This window comes from Mus caroli, chromosome 11, assembly GCF_900094665.2.
Source record: "Mus caroli chromosome 11, CAROLI_EIJ_v1.1, whole genome shotgun sequence".
NCBI classification, from domain to species: domain Eukaryota; kingdom Metazoa; phylum Chordata; class Mammalia; order Rodentia; family Muridae; genus Mus; species Mus caroli.
Genome location: NC_034580.1, coordinates 28,102,528 through 28,119,198, shown reverse-complemented (window position 1 = coordinate 28,119,198; position 16,671 = coordinate 28,102,528). Strand labels below are relative to the sequence as shown.

General features: G+C 46.8%; 2 protein-coding genes across 2 annotated transcripts in view; one reads left to right on the top strand and one right to left on the bottom strand.

Moving 5' to 3' along the window:
• Window positions 1-557, bottom strand: part of Stk10 (serine/threonine kinase 10) — a 93,096-nt gene extending 92,539 nt beyond the window's left edge. Inside the window, exon 1 of the mRNA XM_021176958.2 lies at window positions 309-557. Within this exon, the coding sequence (XP_021032617.1) occupies window positions 309-464 (156 nt within the window). The 5' untranslated portion in view covers window positions 465-557. The remainder of the gene's footprint in view (window positions 1-308) is intronic.
• Window positions 558-765: 208 nt separating this feature from the next.
• Window positions 766-11,369, top strand: Efcab9 (EF-hand calcium binding domain 9). The gene is made up of 5 exons (XM_021177693.2): window positions 766-1,145; window positions 6,271-6,438; window positions 9,609-9,757; window positions 10,423-10,599; window positions 11,138-11,369. Exons 2-5 carry the CDS (start codon window positions 6,303-6,305, stop codon window positions 11,324-11,326), a joined length of 651 nt encoding a protein of 216 aa, XP_021033352.1. The 5' UTR covers window positions 766-1,145; window positions 6,271-6,302; the 3' UTR covers window positions 11,327-11,369.
• The last annotated feature ends 5,302 nt before the right edge of the window (window positions 11,370-16,671 follow it).

The following is a 16,671-nucleotide window of genomic DNA, read 5'->3' as shown; positions in this document are numbered from 1 at the left end:
CTTCTGACCTCCCCAGTACAGATCGTGGGCTCATCTTCAGAAGTGTCCTCAACTCCCAACCCTTGCAGGCACAGCCCAGAGTCTGAATATTCCCACAACATCGGTATAGTCCCTCTTTAAAAGATGTGTCCCTATCATTGTGATCCTGGGGATGCCTCGGGTAGCCCCCTGGGATGCCTCGATCCTACAAACGTCCCTTTGTACCCTGTACAGGGCACACAGGAAGTGCTCAGAAGCAGCTCTGCGGGGGTGGGAGTGGGGGTCAGGGGCTCGCAGGACCTGGTAGGCTCAGCAATTGGAACCCTCACCTTGTAGACTTTGCCGAAGGCGCCGTCTCCCAGCTCGCCCACGATCTCCCATACGTCGTTGGGGTCCAGGTCTCGGCGGACGTGCTCATATTCACGGGACTTTCTCTTCTCGAAGGTGGATAACCGCAAGATGCGGCGGAAATTGGCGAAAGCCATGCTGGATGAGGAGCGCGACGACAGGACCCGCGGCTTCGGAGAGCCGCCCTCCTCGCAGCCCAGCACCCGCCGAGTGCGCCAGCGGCCACAGGGAGCTGCCGGAACCGCGGCTCGTCCGCCCCGCCCCGCCCCCTCCTAGACCCGCCTGCAGGACGCCCGGCACCCGCGCGCGCGCCTGTCCCCGCCGGCTCCACCTGCTCTGCGGCGCCCCGAGACCCCTCAATTGGCTGCGGGAGCTCGCGGCTCCGCCCGCGCCGCGGGGCACTCTGGAGACTGTAGTCCGCCGGGTGGCCGGCCCCTGGGCCCGCTGCGCCTCCCGGAACCCCAAACCTCCGGGGTTCAGCTGGTGTCTCTCAACCGCCGTCGGTGCCGAGTGGGTGCATCAGCGCACAGAACTCTCCCGCAAAGGCTTGGTTCGCCAGCTTCCCGCGCGAGATGCCCGCACCCCTCGCCCCGGGGCTCACCCCAGTCCTCGGTGCTCTTTGCCTCAAAGTTCACGCGGTCCCAGGTGGCTTTCGCCACACTTCCTAGGCAGGTCTCGTGCTGCCTCTGAGCCCCGCAGAAAGCAGAGCCCCGCGGCTACGCGCCCCCCAATCCGGACTTTCCCCGCCTCCGCCAGCCACAAACGGCCAGGACTCTGGACAAGAAACGAGAGTCCCTTTAGGACCTTTGGGCTTCATGGTAGGTTAGCAAATATATTCCTTATTAAGTAAAACTTTCTAGTTATTTTACGAATTAAAAAGCCCCATTAGAGATAAAAGCGGAGTCATCTCTGGAATGGTGCTCCTATATCCTGGTCCTCATCCCTCTCTACCTTGGCTGCGGGCGTCCTGCATATTGCACAGTGTCTTTCCTTGGTATCAGAACGAGGGTTCTAGTGATTGTGCTGGGGGCTGGGCAGCTGCAGAGTCTATGACGGAGACCCTCCCAACCTGAACAAGAGTGTCTCACACTCGGGCACTCAACTCCAGAAAGCGTTTAAATTGTTGGTCCCCTTCGTCCGGACTCTTCGAAAATATCCCTTGAGTCGCGCGCAAGCGCCAAATGCTGTTCCCCATTCGGAAAGCCGGCTGGAGAGTGAATATTAGGCGCGGAGAGGGGTGTGTGTGCTAAGGACGCCCGGAATAAAGGTTGCTCCAGTTCCAATTGTTTCCACCACAGAATGAGTGCGGGGAAATTTTATAATTAAAAGAAGGAAATGTCATGCAAAACTGTTCTCGTTGAGTCAGCCTGTGGACCAGGCAAAGTGTACATCTGTCATTCGGTTGAGCGGGACCTGCTGAAGTCTGTGCAGCTATACCAGGTGGACAGAAGGTCAGAATGCGCTAACCATTTCCAGGAGTTCCAAAAGAAAACAAAGTAAGGATAAAAATGGAAAGGTCCGTTAAAAATGTCATGCTACATGAAAGAAGCCAGACCCAAAGATCGCACGAGGTATGACTGCATTTTTATGACCGGTCCAGAAAAGGCAACGCTGTGGCGCTGCTCCCAGACACGGGGACTGACTGGAAAGAGCCATGAGGAATCTCACTCGGGTGGTGAAAATGCTGGGTCTCGGTGGCAGGGGATGGGGTGGGGGGCGTAAAGGGACAGTTCCACAACTCCGGAAACTTCCCCAAATCACGAGTGACTTTTGTTTTGTAAGGTGTTTGGGTGGGGGGCGTGTAACTTATGTAGCTGGAGTCAAAAGGAGGCTCAAAAGAACCAAAGCTGCTTTGAAACTTACGTTAAATCAGGGTTTCTTTCCTCAACTGTCTCTGGCTACAGAGCCTCACAGTAATCTAGTGAATGAAGGGCTGTGCCCTACCCCCACTCTACTTTCTGGAACAACTTAAAATAGAAATTAGTAAAATCGAGCCGGGCGTGGTGGCACATGCCTTTAATCCCAGCATTTGCGAGGCAGAGGCAGGCGGATTTCTGAGTTCGAGGCTAGCCTGGTCTACATAGTGCGTTCCAGGACAGCCAAGGCTACACAGAGAACCCTGCCTCGAAAAAACAACAACAAAAACAACCACCACCAACAACAAAAAAGAGTAAGATCGATAAATAGTGCCTTTGATGTGTTTATCTCAATGAAAGAGTCTAAGTTTGCGGTTTTATTACAGCCTTTCAGTGTCTTCGAGATGCTGACCACTTTTTTTGTGTTGTTGGATTTGGCGGGAGTGGAAGGGGGGCGGTGTTTTGTTTGAGACAGGGTCACTCTATGTAGTCCTGGCTGTCCTGTTACTTGAGGCTGGCCTCACAGAACTCCTGCCTCTGCCTCCCTAAGGCTGGGAATTAAAGGTCAAATTGGGGCCCTACAGCATCTTCCTTCCATTCTGTTCTTTCCTTGGCCATTAAAAAACAATAGATTTCCTGTCTTTTTGCATCTAGGAATTTTATTGTTTATTTCTTTGTGTGTGTGTGTGTGTGTGTGTGCGTGTGTGCGTGTGTTTTCCAGTGCATGGGTTCACATGTTGAGGTCTGAGGACCACTTACAGAAGTTGGTTCACTCCTCCCACCGTGCGGGTCCTCAGGATTAACTCAGGATTATTAACTCAGACCTCCAGGCTCTGCTGAGTCATCTCACTTTTTAAACATGTTATCTTTGTGTACTATTGATGTGATCCGGGCTGCTTTTATGTTTACATGAGTATGGTGTTTCCCTGCTACTGAGGGTTGAGCCCAGGCTCTTGTACAGAGGAAACTTGCTCTGTGATGGAACTACACCCCCCAGGTGAGCCAAAGTTTTTAACTTAAAAAAATTTTACCCCCGCCTGGCGATAGTGGCTCACGCCTTTGATCCCAGCACTCAGGAGGCAGAGGCAGGTGGATTTCAGAGTTGGAGGCCAGCCTGGTCTACAAAGTGAGTTCCAGGACAGCCAGGGCTATACAGAGAAACCCGGTCTCGAACCCCCCCCCCCCAAAAATCAACTTAAAGTGCTGGAGTGATGTCTCCTCAATGGTTGCTCTTCTAGAGGAAGATTCAATTCCCAGTACCCAGGTGGCAGTGCACAGTCATCTGTCACTCCAGTTTCATGTGACCTGAAGCCCTCTTCTGACCTTCCAAGGCACTGCATGAGGGTAGTGCACAGAAATACATGCAAGCAAAAACACTTAAGGGGGAAAAAAAATCAATTTAGGGCAGGCATGGTGGTACACATCTTTGATCCCAGCATTCAGGAACAGGAGGCAAGTGACTCTCTGAGTTCAAGGCCAACCTGCCCTATATATCAACTTCCAGACCAGCCAGAGTTACATAGTGAAAGCCTGTCTCAAAAGAACAGAATCAAGTTCTTTGAGGTTTCATTTCTATCAGCAGGAATGTTCTCCCTTAAGATTCACTGTTAGGGAGTTTTGCCAGGACTGGGTTGTCCCACAGTCAGGATAGAGAACCTCCATTGCCTCTCCAGGCAACTCCCATTCCCTCTCCTTTCAAATTTATCTTTCCAGTGCTGGAGATTAATGCCAGACCCTAGCTCATGCTGGGCAAGTGCTCAGCCACGAACCACACAGTGGCTTGTGTTTAGCTTCTTTTAACTCAACACATTTCTGATATTCATCATGTTGAATGAATCCGTGTCTCGCCCATATTCTACATTAATGCATTGTCCATCAACCATTGAGGGACAGACAGCTGGGGTTGGGATTTATCCATTTGGTTATTATGAATAAAGCTGACGTATGGAAATGATGGAGTTGAGGACATCTGACCTCAAAATTCGTCACTTTGTTGCCCTTCATTCAATGGCTCCCTGTCCCCTTCCTCTACCTGAGCGAAGCTCAGAGCTGCTGAGAATCGACTGAAATCCTTTCTGACCTCCTGCCACACTTTCCTACAAATGACTTTCCATTCTTCACCAAGCCTAAGGTCAAAGGATCTGTCTCACAAGACGACTTCACTCTTGGCACACACAAGTCATAAGTTCAGGGTGTTGTCTGGTGTTTTAACCAATCAGTAATAACATCAGAGGGCCCCATGATTTATAAGGTTAGATAGAACAGTGTGTATGCACACATATGTGTACATCTGTGTGCATATGTATGCACACAGATAACCATATACAAAAGGAGTGTTGTGAGCTGGAGAAGGCCCACAACCGTGGTGCACACACCTGTGTATATACACATACACACCACAACCAATAAAGTTTTAAAACACAAAGTATAAGAAAAAGAAACCTACAAGTTTGAGACATGAAATGGTTTATGAAACATAATAAATGATACACAGATCTGGGGTCCTGATTGAAGTAGTCAGTCAGCTCTTTAGATGTCGGTCTTTTTTCCCCCCATTTTTGTTGTTTTCTTTTTGAGACAGGGTTTCTCTGTATAACCCTGGCTGTCCTGGAACTCACTTTGTAGACCAGGCTGGCCTCGAACTCAGAAATCCGCCTGCCTCTGCCTCCAAAATGCTGGGATTAAAGGCATGAGCCACCACCACCTGGCTTGTTGTTGTTGTTTTCAAGAACAGGATTCTCTGTGTAGGATTCAAGAACAGGATTCCTGGCTGTCCCTGGAAATCAACCTGTAGATCAGGTTGGCCTTGAACTCACAAGGATCCTCCTGCCTCTGCTTCCTGAGTGCTGGGATTCAAGGCATATTCTACCATGCCAGTGCTCTTCAGAATTCTCAGAAACAGTTATGGACACTGAATGCTGATGTGGTTTTTAGGGTGTTAGAGATGACTACCTGCAGTGTGGGGTGATAACAGTGAAGACTCATGCTTTTTAGAATATGCACTTAAACATATGCACAGAGGCTGTTTTGTTTGAAACTTGCTGCCAAATGACCCAGGAACCCTGATGGGTGGAATGAATGTCCATGAGCAGGGACTGGTCTGAACTGGTCACTGTTGACCTGAGTGACTGATGCACAAGAAGCTTGAGCTACTAACCAGTTTGCCTCTGGACAGGCCTGAAACCATCCACTATGAAAAAAACACAGGGAAATGCTGATAGTGTTAAGCAGGCATTCTGCTTTGACTTCTGGCTCACTACACTTTGGCCTTTTGAAAAATTCCTTCTTGAGGGCTGGAGAAATGGCTCAATGCTCAAGAGCACTGAATGTTCTTCAGAGCACTGAGTGCTCTTCCAGAAGTCCCGAGTTTAATTTCCAGCAACCACATGGTAGTTCACAACCATCTATAATGGGATCCCATGCCCTTTTCTGGTTGTGTCTGAAGACAGCTACAGTGTGCTCATATAAATACAATAAATAAAATCTTTTAAAAATAAAAGTCCTTCTTGAGCCGAGCATAGTTGCAAATGCCTTTAGTCCCAGCACTGGGGAGGCAGAGGCAAGCGAATCTCTGTGAGTTCAAGCCCAGCCTGGTCTACATAGTGAGTTCCAGGTGGGCCAGGATATTGATTGTGGGACAATATCTTTCTCTCAATATACATATATAATGAAATGTAGGGAACAAACATACTGCTATATATATGGATATTATATAATTTTAACATTTATATAACATGTGTTTATTCTCTTTGACTCTGTATTAGTATACTTGTTTGAGGATCTTTCTGTGCACCTGAGTCTCCATTTTTCTTCCTAATGAGCACACCGTTTAGCATGGCTCCCCAAGCTGCTGTGGCTAGCACTCAGCTCAAGTGGATCCTTCTTGTCTGGGCATCCTGTGATTAGAATGGCTGCTTTAGAGGAAGAGAAAAATGCCATAAGAAGTCAGGAAAGACCCACAGTGAAGCTGGAGAGTGGTGACAAGCCATTCCATTCACTCTTATTGTCCCCTCCAGTTCTGCCAGGTCATCTTGGGGACCCTGTCCAACATTCTAGTTCTGAGGCAGAATTCTCCATTCTGTATCAGGTTGCCAGAGCCTCCGGCTGAAAGCTGCCGCCATGAAACTGACTCAGGGGTCTTTTCTGTGGTACCTTTACATGGACAAAATCTACTGCTTACTGTCTTTGAGAAACGTGAAAGCCTTGATGGAGTACTTTCATCTTCTGGATGTGCACCACAGGAACACCTTGAATGGTCAGTCCCCCACCACACCCCTGCTCCCTACCCCCACCCCTGCCTCCCACCCACCCCGCACTGAGCCCGGAACCATCTCCTTAACTTTTATTTCATCTTGTGGAGGAAGCTCAGAGAGAAACTGCAGAAGGAGACCGATGGCAGTTCAGTGCAGAGGATTACCTCAGGCTGTGGGGTCAGGCTGGGGCTCTACCCACAGTTCCTTGGTGATTCAATGAGCATGTCATCTCCTCCTTGAGGCCCGATTTCTTCTACCTTCTCGTGTCTCTCCCACCTGTCATCTCCCTCCTCCTCCGAGGGTCCTTTTCCACATTCATGTCGTTTTGGTTTGTTTGTTTGAGATCCACTGATTTTAACCAAATTCATCTGTGCTACTTGGGAGTTCCCCAAAATACTGCCCATCAGCTCTGTAACTGAGTCCATAAACTAACAGAAGGCCAGACTCAAAACACCCTGGGTTCTTTCTGAGTCTTGGTTTAAATAAGATTTCTAGACCAATGCAACCACCACTGTCACCTCATGGAGGAAAGTGTCACAGTGAAGAAAGAGCAAAGAACATCCATGAGATTCTCCTTTTCTCTCTCTTCTTCTCTTGTCTTCTCTTCTCTTGTCTTCTCTTCTCTTGTCTTCTCTTCTCTTTCTTCTCTTCTCTTTTCTCCTCTTTCTTTTCTTTTCTTTTCTTTTCTTTTCTTTTCTTTTCTTTTCTTTTCTTTTCTTTTCTTTCTTTCTTTCTTTCTTTCTTTCTTTCTTTCTTTCTTTCTTTCTTTCTTTCTTTCTTTCTTTCTTTCTTTCTTTTTGTGAGACAGGTCTCACTATGTAGCCTTGCCTAGCTTGGAACTCACAGAGATCCATCTAAATGCTGAGGTTAAAGGTGTTTGCCACCACACCCACACCCTCTGTAAAGAGTTTTGAGTCCATTCAGTCAGTAACCAGGGAGAGGCTGTAGCTCAGCAGTAGACAGCTTTGACCCAGGCCCCAGTAATGAAAAGAATGGAAGAAACTTGAATGGAAGACACCTTTTCCTCACAAGTGTTGAGCCTGCTTTCCTCTGTGTGTACAGATTGGCACGGGATGGGAGACCACTCTTTCCTGGCCCAGAGAAAGGCAGTTTCAGGCACCAAGCTATCCCTCAGAAAACTGAGCCACACTGTCTCCTCAGGGCATTTGTGGAACAGAGTCTCATCTCCCTAGTAACCACCTAATTCCCCGATGACACGATATCCAGAAGGTCCACGCCTGCTGTCTGATCACCAAGGGTAGGGACAGTGACCTGAGTCAGCGAGAGACAGCACAGCTTTACGGTTTTGCTTCCTGGGAAAGCAGCTTTAGGCATTGAGGATCTGGGTGTCCAGAGTCATCTTACTGCAAAACAGCACTGAGTCCATAGGTACGAGTCCCCCAGGACATGTCTCCAGGAGCACCCTGCCACCTGTGTGTATACAGTATGCTGCTGAGTGTTCACAACTGGTGGACCACACAGGACATTGTGACCATAGACTCACTGTGCTCCTGCCTGCTTCCAGCTGAGATTCCAAATGACAGAGATGACGTTCCTGTCTTACATACTCAGCGAGCCCAGAGGTAGCTTTTGGTTATTTTGTTGTTGTTGTGTTGTTTTGTTTTTATGTGCATGTTTGGCTGCATGTATGTCTGTATACCACTTTTATGCCTCATACCCATGGAGGCCAGAAAAGGGTAGGGTCTGACTCTATAAGCCATTAGAGTTGGGCTTGCGCTGATGGCAATCCTTCTGCCTCAGCCTTCTGGGTGCTGAGAGTTTTTGGCAGGAGCCACTGCACCCAGGTCTCCAGATAACCTTGGTAATGAAGATGCGAGGGGAAGGTGGGCGGGATAGCCACACAGTTGAGGCCAGCTGAGTCTTTGCTTAGTGAGCTCCAGTCAATAAGACTCTGTATCAACTACAAAACTAATGGATAGAGGAGAAACCACACAGAAAGTCACATTTGAAAATCCCAAAGCCAGGCAGTGGTGGCACACGCCTTTAATCCCAGCACTTGGGAGGCAGAGGCAGGTGGATTTCTGAGTTCGAGGCCAGCCTGGTCTACAGAGTGAGTTCCAGGACAGCCAGGGCTACACAGAGAAACCCTGTCTCGAAAACAACAACAACAACAACAAAAAGCAAATGAAAAGAAAAGAAAGGAAAAATCCTGTTCTGTAAGTTACAGTTCTTTCCTCGGCTATGTATCTGGTTGAGTATGTGTTAACTAATAATACACAAAAGAGGCAGCTTTATTTTAGTAGTGTACAGTCCACTAGGCTGACTCTCTGTCACTGAGACCCATAGACCAACAGCAGCAGCTACATCACACCAGAGCTCAGAGCAGCGTGGACTCTGTCCCATGTTATACCTCCTGAAGCAGGGACTGTAGCTTGACAAGTCCCTTAAGCAGCTTGATGGGCTTACAATGGGGTGTGCTACAGCCGTCCTCATCAGGTTCTCAGGGCTTGCTTAAAGCACAGGAAGGCTCCCTCCCTCCATGGCCAGAAGCCTTTGCTCTGAGGAAGCACAAACACTCTAGGGACTCATAGGAGAGCATTTCTCATGTTTTCTGACTTTCCCATTCTGATTAAAAGAACAACGGGGAAAGACTGAGGTAAACATTAGCATCTTTAAAACTTATTTTGTGTCCATGTCTGTATGTGCAGGATGTGTGTGTGCATGGGAAGGTCAGAGGACAACTTTGGGGAGTTCGTTTTTTCCTTTACACTTTTATGAGGGTTCTGAGAATCAAACTCTGGTCACCAGGCTTGCATGACAAATGTCTTTCCTGGCAGAGCCATCTCCCCACCCCCAAGTGTCAACGTCTTTAGCAGAGTAAGAATGAAGCCTTCTCTCCTCTAGCAAAGAGCGCTCTGTCACTCATCAGCACCTTGCCTGCCATCGGTGACTGAGCACTGGCCAGCCCTATGTTGTCTGGGCATGTAAGTCAACCGTCACACAGCTTCCAGACTTTGGCACACTGCTTTTCCACAGCAAAGGCAACTTAAGGCTTGTGGAGTTGTGGAAGGTTCAGCATAAAGCCAGAAACAAACCACTGTCATGCTTCCTGGCAGCGAACTCCCTGCACAACTGCTGTCTTATGTGGCTCCTGCTTTAATTTTTAGGACTGTTCTAAAGCACTCCATCTCGTTCTCCTCTCCTTCCCCAGATGTGCTGTTCTTTCATTTCCTCCAACACGTGACTAACCTGAACAAGACACAGATCGGGATGATATTTGACCTCCTGGACTGGACAGCTGTAGGAGAGATTGGTTTTGACCAGTTCTATGTGTTGGTTTGCATACTGCTGGCACATCAGGTGAGTACCACAGCAGGCCTGGGGCAGGTGAGAGGGGGCTGAGCTGCTGGCTTCCTTGGTAAAGGAGATACTGAGGGGGAAACACAGTGGGATACCTTCTTATCATTACATGGTGAAGTGGAAGGAACACCATTTTGGTTCCTGGACACTCCAGCACCTTCCCAGCTTCTCTCTGCAGTGGCCACTCAATCTTCAGCCCTCCGTCCTGTCTCACCTTGTAAGGAAAACATTGCCCCTGTCCACCTTTCTTGGCCTGCCTGTCCTCCAACAGGTTTCAAAGCATTCCCAAGTGCCTCACTCACCCCTGGCTCAGAGACTTTAATGCGGAGGCTGAAAGAAAAGGAAGAGGTGTGTTCTCTGTGTTTCACCTTGCCAAGAGACACTAGGTTGTGCTCCTTGAGCACAGGGACCTTGCCCAAGTAACAAGGTCAAGGCTTCGAGAGATGGCCGATGCTTCGTGGCAGCTTGGGTTGTTAATTAAGCATAATTGATCACTTCCAAGTTTCTCTTGAGCCTTGTCTCTCTTCACGCAGCTCTTTCCTCAGGTTTGCGAGTTTGCCTTTTGCTCTAAGCTCTCTAGGAAATGTCTTGTGGCTAAATAAAACAAACCTTGGTGTAACCTCTTAAAGGTAGCACCAAAATTATCACACATTTCTCTCAAACAGAACCATCTGGAAGACCACTTCATGTACCGCCATTCCCGGCCAGTCTTTGAGCTGCTTGATCTGGATGGGGAGATGAATATAGGTGCGACCAATTTCCAAAACTACAGATTTCTCTTCAATATTAAAAAGCAGGAACTCCGAGACCTTTTCCATGACTTTGACATCACAGGTGACCGAGTAAGTGGAGATTCGGGAATTGTGGGCCGAGGGCCATGGCCTGTGCCAGCAGTGGGAAAGATGTGGATGAACCTGGCAAACAGGCTGGGACTGGGAAGAGCCAGAGACCAACAGGCCCTGCCTGGGAGAGAAAGGCTTGGCTAAGTTCTGTATTATGTAGTGTGGACACACCGTGAGAGAGGTTTGGAGGAGGTAGTGATAACATGGTGGCCAGAGAAGTGTTTCTAGATTTGAATAAGCAGAAAGAAAGAAATTCTATGCTAGAACCAAGTGAGAAAAATTCTGAAGAGGCTATGGGAGGATGGTGACTTCTGTCTTTGTAATGGGAAGCAGGTGACCACAGTGGTAGCTGATACAGAAATCTGACAAAATGACCCTGCTCCCATGGTCTGCAACAGACTTGACTGTTCCTGGGCCCGACTCAGCCTCTAACTGCCCCAATTCCTAAACCTCTAAGTTTGTAAGCACCCAGAGTACCACACAATTACCACCAATTACCGTAAACTTTATAATATTTTTCTCCCTCACCCAATCATAGCTGCTTAATTACAAGGAATTTAAGCTGTACACAATCTTCTGCACCGACAAATCCATAGACAGAAAGAAAAGGAGGAAAGACAGAGAGGCAGCGAGAGAGAGAGAGAAAGAGAAAGGGAAAGATAAAGAGAAGTATCTTCATCTCAAGAAGATATATTCATCTATGATAAGTCACAGGAGTATCCTGTGACACACGAGTGAGCACGGATAATTAAAATGAACATGGCCACAATGAAGTAGAGCATCCAAGTGCATGCCTGTCTGTCTGTCTGTTTCATTTATTCATTGACTCGGGATCAGGCTGGTCTCAGACTCAGAGGTTCTCCTCCTGAATGTTTGGATTAAAGGTGTGTTCTATGCAAACTCAGTACTTTTTAATTTTAATTAAAAAATTTTTTTTATCTGGGTCTCATGTAGCTCAGGCTGGCTTCAAACTTACTAAATGGTTGAAGCTCACCTTAAGCTCCTGCTCCTCTTGCCTCCAACTCTCAAGTGCTAAAATTACAAGGTGTGCTCTTTCATGCCCAGCTACCAAAGTGGGTGTCTATGTCTGAGCTACACTTTCAGCCCCAAACAGCCATGCTGTTCATCGGACCATTTTCTGCTTTTTAGCAGGCTGTGCTCACAGAGACCTGATGGCTATGGAGCCCAGAAGTTAAAAGGAAGTAGCCTCTTAACTTGCCACCCAGGATGTCAGCTACCCACATACATACCTCTTTTTGTCAAGAATGTCAGTTCCCAGGGAGGTCTTGGGAACTTAAACTTCACTAGACCCCCCTCCTCAAAATGGAAGTCTTATTTTAAATAGATGCAGGTGTCTCTCTTATGTTGGGGTCCATCCTAGGGGAAGCTTATAAAGGCAGATACCATAAAAGCTTATACACAGGTACAGGAAGTGTTGTTGGGTAGTTAGTTCAGGTCCAATTTTATTGTGGGCATACAAAACAGTTCCACTGACTTCTACTGCGATTGGTTTTCAAGGGCACAGAACATAATCAAATACGTAATCAATCCTGGCATTAGAAAGTTTCCTTATAATGGCAGGATATCCAGGTAGCATTGTTTTACCTAGGACCTAACATTTATGACATTCTAATTGACTTCAAGACAACCAGAGACTTTGAGGGTCCCCAATACCACTGACCTGAAACTCAATACCATAATCAAACCTGGTATGCCACCAATGTATGAAGAAACAGCTCACCCAAGACCCTTATCTGCACATCAAACTGGGAATCATGAAATCCAGCTATTTATTGTAAAGCCTCATTAACAAATGGGGCATTTGGCTAACAGGTTTGTGAATAAGATAAATGCAACCTGCAGTAGGTGCTTCTTGCCATGGTACCACAGTGAGAAGGGAACCAGGAAAAACCAAATCCCAGGTAGAACTGGTCATTTCAATCCCTTCTATAGAAATAAAGGTATTGCTTTGGGGGAATTGCAAGCAACCTCATCAGTCCCTATGCCCTTCTAACATTAACAACAGTCTGTGGTTACTACAGTGTCTGTGCCAGGTAGTCAGGGACACTCGGCACTGTGCAGGCTGGCACTCCAAAGTGAAAAATGACAGCCAGAGACTGGCCAAGCAGAAAGGCCTCACCACTGAACTTACAAGTGTTAGTTCTCTTTGAGACTAGATGGCTTCTGTCTGTCAGGGGGCAGCTTTAGGGTCTAGGTGTGAGTCTTTGGGAAAACGCTCCAGAGGCCTTTGGAGGTCCCAGATGGTCTTGAGCATCTTGAGTAAAGGATAACGGCTCCCAGAGCAGACAGCACTATATCCTTTACTCAGAATGGAGGTGAGGGAGGAGGCGGGAGAGCGCAAGAGAGTAGTTAACTTGTCTTTTCTCCCATGGGAGTCAGGCGGCTCTGTAAAGGTTTAATGAACAGAACATCAGAATCAGATTTTCTTTTCTTTTCTTTTTTAAGGATTTATTTATCTTTATGCAAGTACACCCCAGAAGAGGGCATCAGATCTCCTTATGGGTGGTTGTGAGCCATTATGTAGTTGCTGGGATTTGAACTCAGGACCAGTCAGTGCTCTTAACCACTGAGCCATCTCTCCAGCCCAACATCAAATTTCTGTGGAAGCACTCAGTGTGTTGGTTGGAGTTGTAGTTGGTTCTGATTCTTCTTGTGTGTTACAAGGGTTAGTTAGGTTTTGGGGCAAGTGCTAAGCTATCTTGACAACCCATCAAGATTTAAAACATTCCTTTTTTAAGCATCTTCATGATGGGCCAATGGCAATGGTGTGTTTGCAGCACCCAAGGGCTGAGACATAGATTGATTAGGAGGGCATCTTGGGCTTTGTAGTAAGAACTGTCTCAAGGCACAAAACTCCCGGTGGTTCTAGAAGGGAGTCAGGAATTATAATTTATAAATGAGAGTCCATGTAAAAACTAAAATTCAAACAAATCAGTCAAACAAATCTAGTTTGTGTTGGGACTAGAAATACAAAGAAAATAACCAATCTGAGTTTGCTTTGCAATAGGGCATTTTATTTTAGATTTATATATTTCATGTGCTTGAGTAATGTGTTTGCTTAAGCATATATGACTGCACACTGTGTGACTGCAGGCTGCCCTCAGAGGTCAAAAGAGAGCATTGAAAAGAGTCACAGAGAGTTGTGAACTACCATGCTGGTGCTAGGAATCAAACCTGGGTCCTCTGCAAGAACAAGCTTTTTGTTTTATAAAGAGTTCCAAGTTGTTGTTGTTTTTAATCAAATTTATTTATTTTGTGTATATGAGTACACTGTAGCTGTCTTCAGACACACCAGAAGAGTGCATCGGACCCCATTACAGATGGTTGTGAGCCACCATGTGGTTGCTGGGAATTGAACTCAGGACCTCTAGAAGAGCAGTCAGTGCTCTTAGCCGCTGAGCCATCTCTCCAGCTCCAGCTTTCCCCCCACCCCACTAGTGACTTAAAAAAAATTAGCAATGAATGCACAGGGCTTGGAGAGCAGTTCAGCAGTAAGTGTGATACTTGTGAGGTCCTGGGCTCCATGCTGTGTATATCAATGCTTTGAGTCTGTAGTTTTCAGACTGCATTACAAGTTCCTAGTCACATGAGTGTTCTAGAGCACAGGCAATGGGGAGGGGCAGGGGACACTATGGGTGAGACTCTCTGGCCTGGTAAAGGTTTTAGCCCAGGTCCATAGGCAGATTCTTCCACACCACTGTCTGTTAGAAGGAACTTTGAGGGGCATTAGCTAAGCAAAGCAGTCACCTCTTCCCCTAGTGCTTGGTTCTCATGTGTTCTCCCCATCCTAGACCTCACACTTCAGACTAAGTAAGGCCAAGTCAACTGTGTCCAACCTCTGACAAGTTACCCAGGCTCCTGTCACAGAACGAGAGATGACAGTCTAACAGGTCCTATCACAAGAGACCCCAAGGGCAGTCACAGGATACTAGCCATCTCTAAAGATGCTATCAGCTGGATTCCCTTTCTAAGAAAAATGCACAGGGTCAGACCAGCTGAGTGATGCCCATTTGCTAAGAAGGCTACCTTTCCACCACCACGAAAAAGATGAAAATTATCAAGCAGCTTCAGGAAAAGGGGCCATGGTCTAATCTTTTCACACTCATAAGCTCCAGAAAACAGTGAAGTAGTGAAAGAAAACTAAATGAGAGGCTAGTATCCTTTGGAATGGGGAAGGCCCTTTAAGAAACCCAGAGGCCATAAAAAGTCCAACAGATGATGTGTTGTTAAAGAGAGGAACTCCCTTCTTAGGCCCTGGCTGGCTGGGAACGCCACAGGCAGAGCAGGCTGCCCTCCAATTCAGATTGCCTCTACCACCCAAGTGCTGGGATGAGAGCTGAGCACAGCCACACCTGATGAGACTACCCCCCCCCCCATTGTTTGGGTATGTGAATGCAGAGGCCAGAGATGACACTGGCTGTCACTCCTCTCAAGGCGGGCGGCTCACTGAAACTGGAGCTCCCCAGTTTGGCCCAACTGGCTGAGTGTTGGACTCCAGTGTTGCCTTGACAGCACAGCAAGTAGTAGCGACTGAGCCATGGTGAACCTATTTTAGACCAAGGCAGCAGTGCTGGAGAGGCACACCTCTAAGTGACCTGCAGTACGTGGTGGAGCAGAGCTTAGGTTTGGTGGTCACTACCGGTTTTAGAGAGAACACTTCACACTTCCCTATAGGATGCGGGAGACTGTCTGTCGCTGTATAGAGAAATAATGGCAAAGACAAAGAGAAAAGTTGAATTTTTTTTTTTTAAAAAAGCACAAAACCCCTACATACTAAAATGATACACATCAAGTATTGATCCAATCTTACATCGACCTATTGACAATTACCAGCACCATGTTTTTTTTCTCACCTAGGTTATTAACCTATTGACAATTTCCAGCACCTAGGTTTTTTCTCACCATGCCTGGAGGATTGTTATTCAAAGTATATGTTCCTTTAAAATTTAAACAAACAAAAAAAACAAAAGCCCCCACAAATCTCTTAGGACAAACCCTCAAGAAACAAACAAGACCTTTTAATAATCAGGTTATTCATGACACCATCAAATTTCCTTTAGAAAAATAATAGGTTTAACCACTTTTCCAACTGACGGACTTTGAGATACTGCTATTCAATGTGACAAATGAACCAACCTTCCTGATGGTGGGAGGGAGATGCACTGGAATACCCTAGAGCCTCCACATGGAAATGTGGGCATCCTTGGTTGCTAAAGCTGTGTGTGCATTTCTGAATTTAGCTCAATCACCACCAAATCTAAATTAGATACAATCACAAACTAAATGATGAACAGAATTAGGGAAATGGTTAAAGTTCTCAGAAATGTAAGTTATAATTATAGATATATTTAAACAGGCTATAAGAAATTTAATACTTAAAAATTACATTTTAAACTACTTAGAGGTTTCATTCTGCCACTAAAATTATGAATGGCATTTTATATCCGAATAGGAGGTTTGGTATTTCCTGACTGAGAAAAGCACAGACCCTTCTTTCATCTACTGTTCAAATCTCACAAACTCTCAGAGACAGTGTGGTCACATGGTAGTCCCCTTCTCAGGGAACCAACTTTTTTTTTTTACAGTTTCACTAAGTAGCTCTGGCTGGCCTAGAACTAGCTGTGTATTCCAGGCTGGTCTCAAATTCTGAGATCTGCCTCTTTCTATCTCTCAAGGCCCAGGATTAAAGGCAGGTACAACATGCCTGGCAAAAAACAGCTTTTAAAAGGCTCCAGATTAAATATAACCCTTGGCAGCTTTCTCCAGAGAAGGTGAGCCTGATTCACTATGTTCAGTCCCTTAGCCCAGTGTGCAGATGGAGGTTAATTCACCTTTGTTGGGAACATGTGGGAGGAACCCTGCCACCATAGTGACTGGAGTCAGAGTTAAGTGAAAGCACTCCAGTCTAGAGCCAGGCGCTACCATCTGTTCCCACCAATGCAGTTTAGATGACACTAGTTAGCTATCACACACGAACATTTTGAATTGGAATTTTCTCCAAGGCTTAGAATAGGCACAGTTTTCCCAGGAACAGGCAGAGAGGGTTTTACT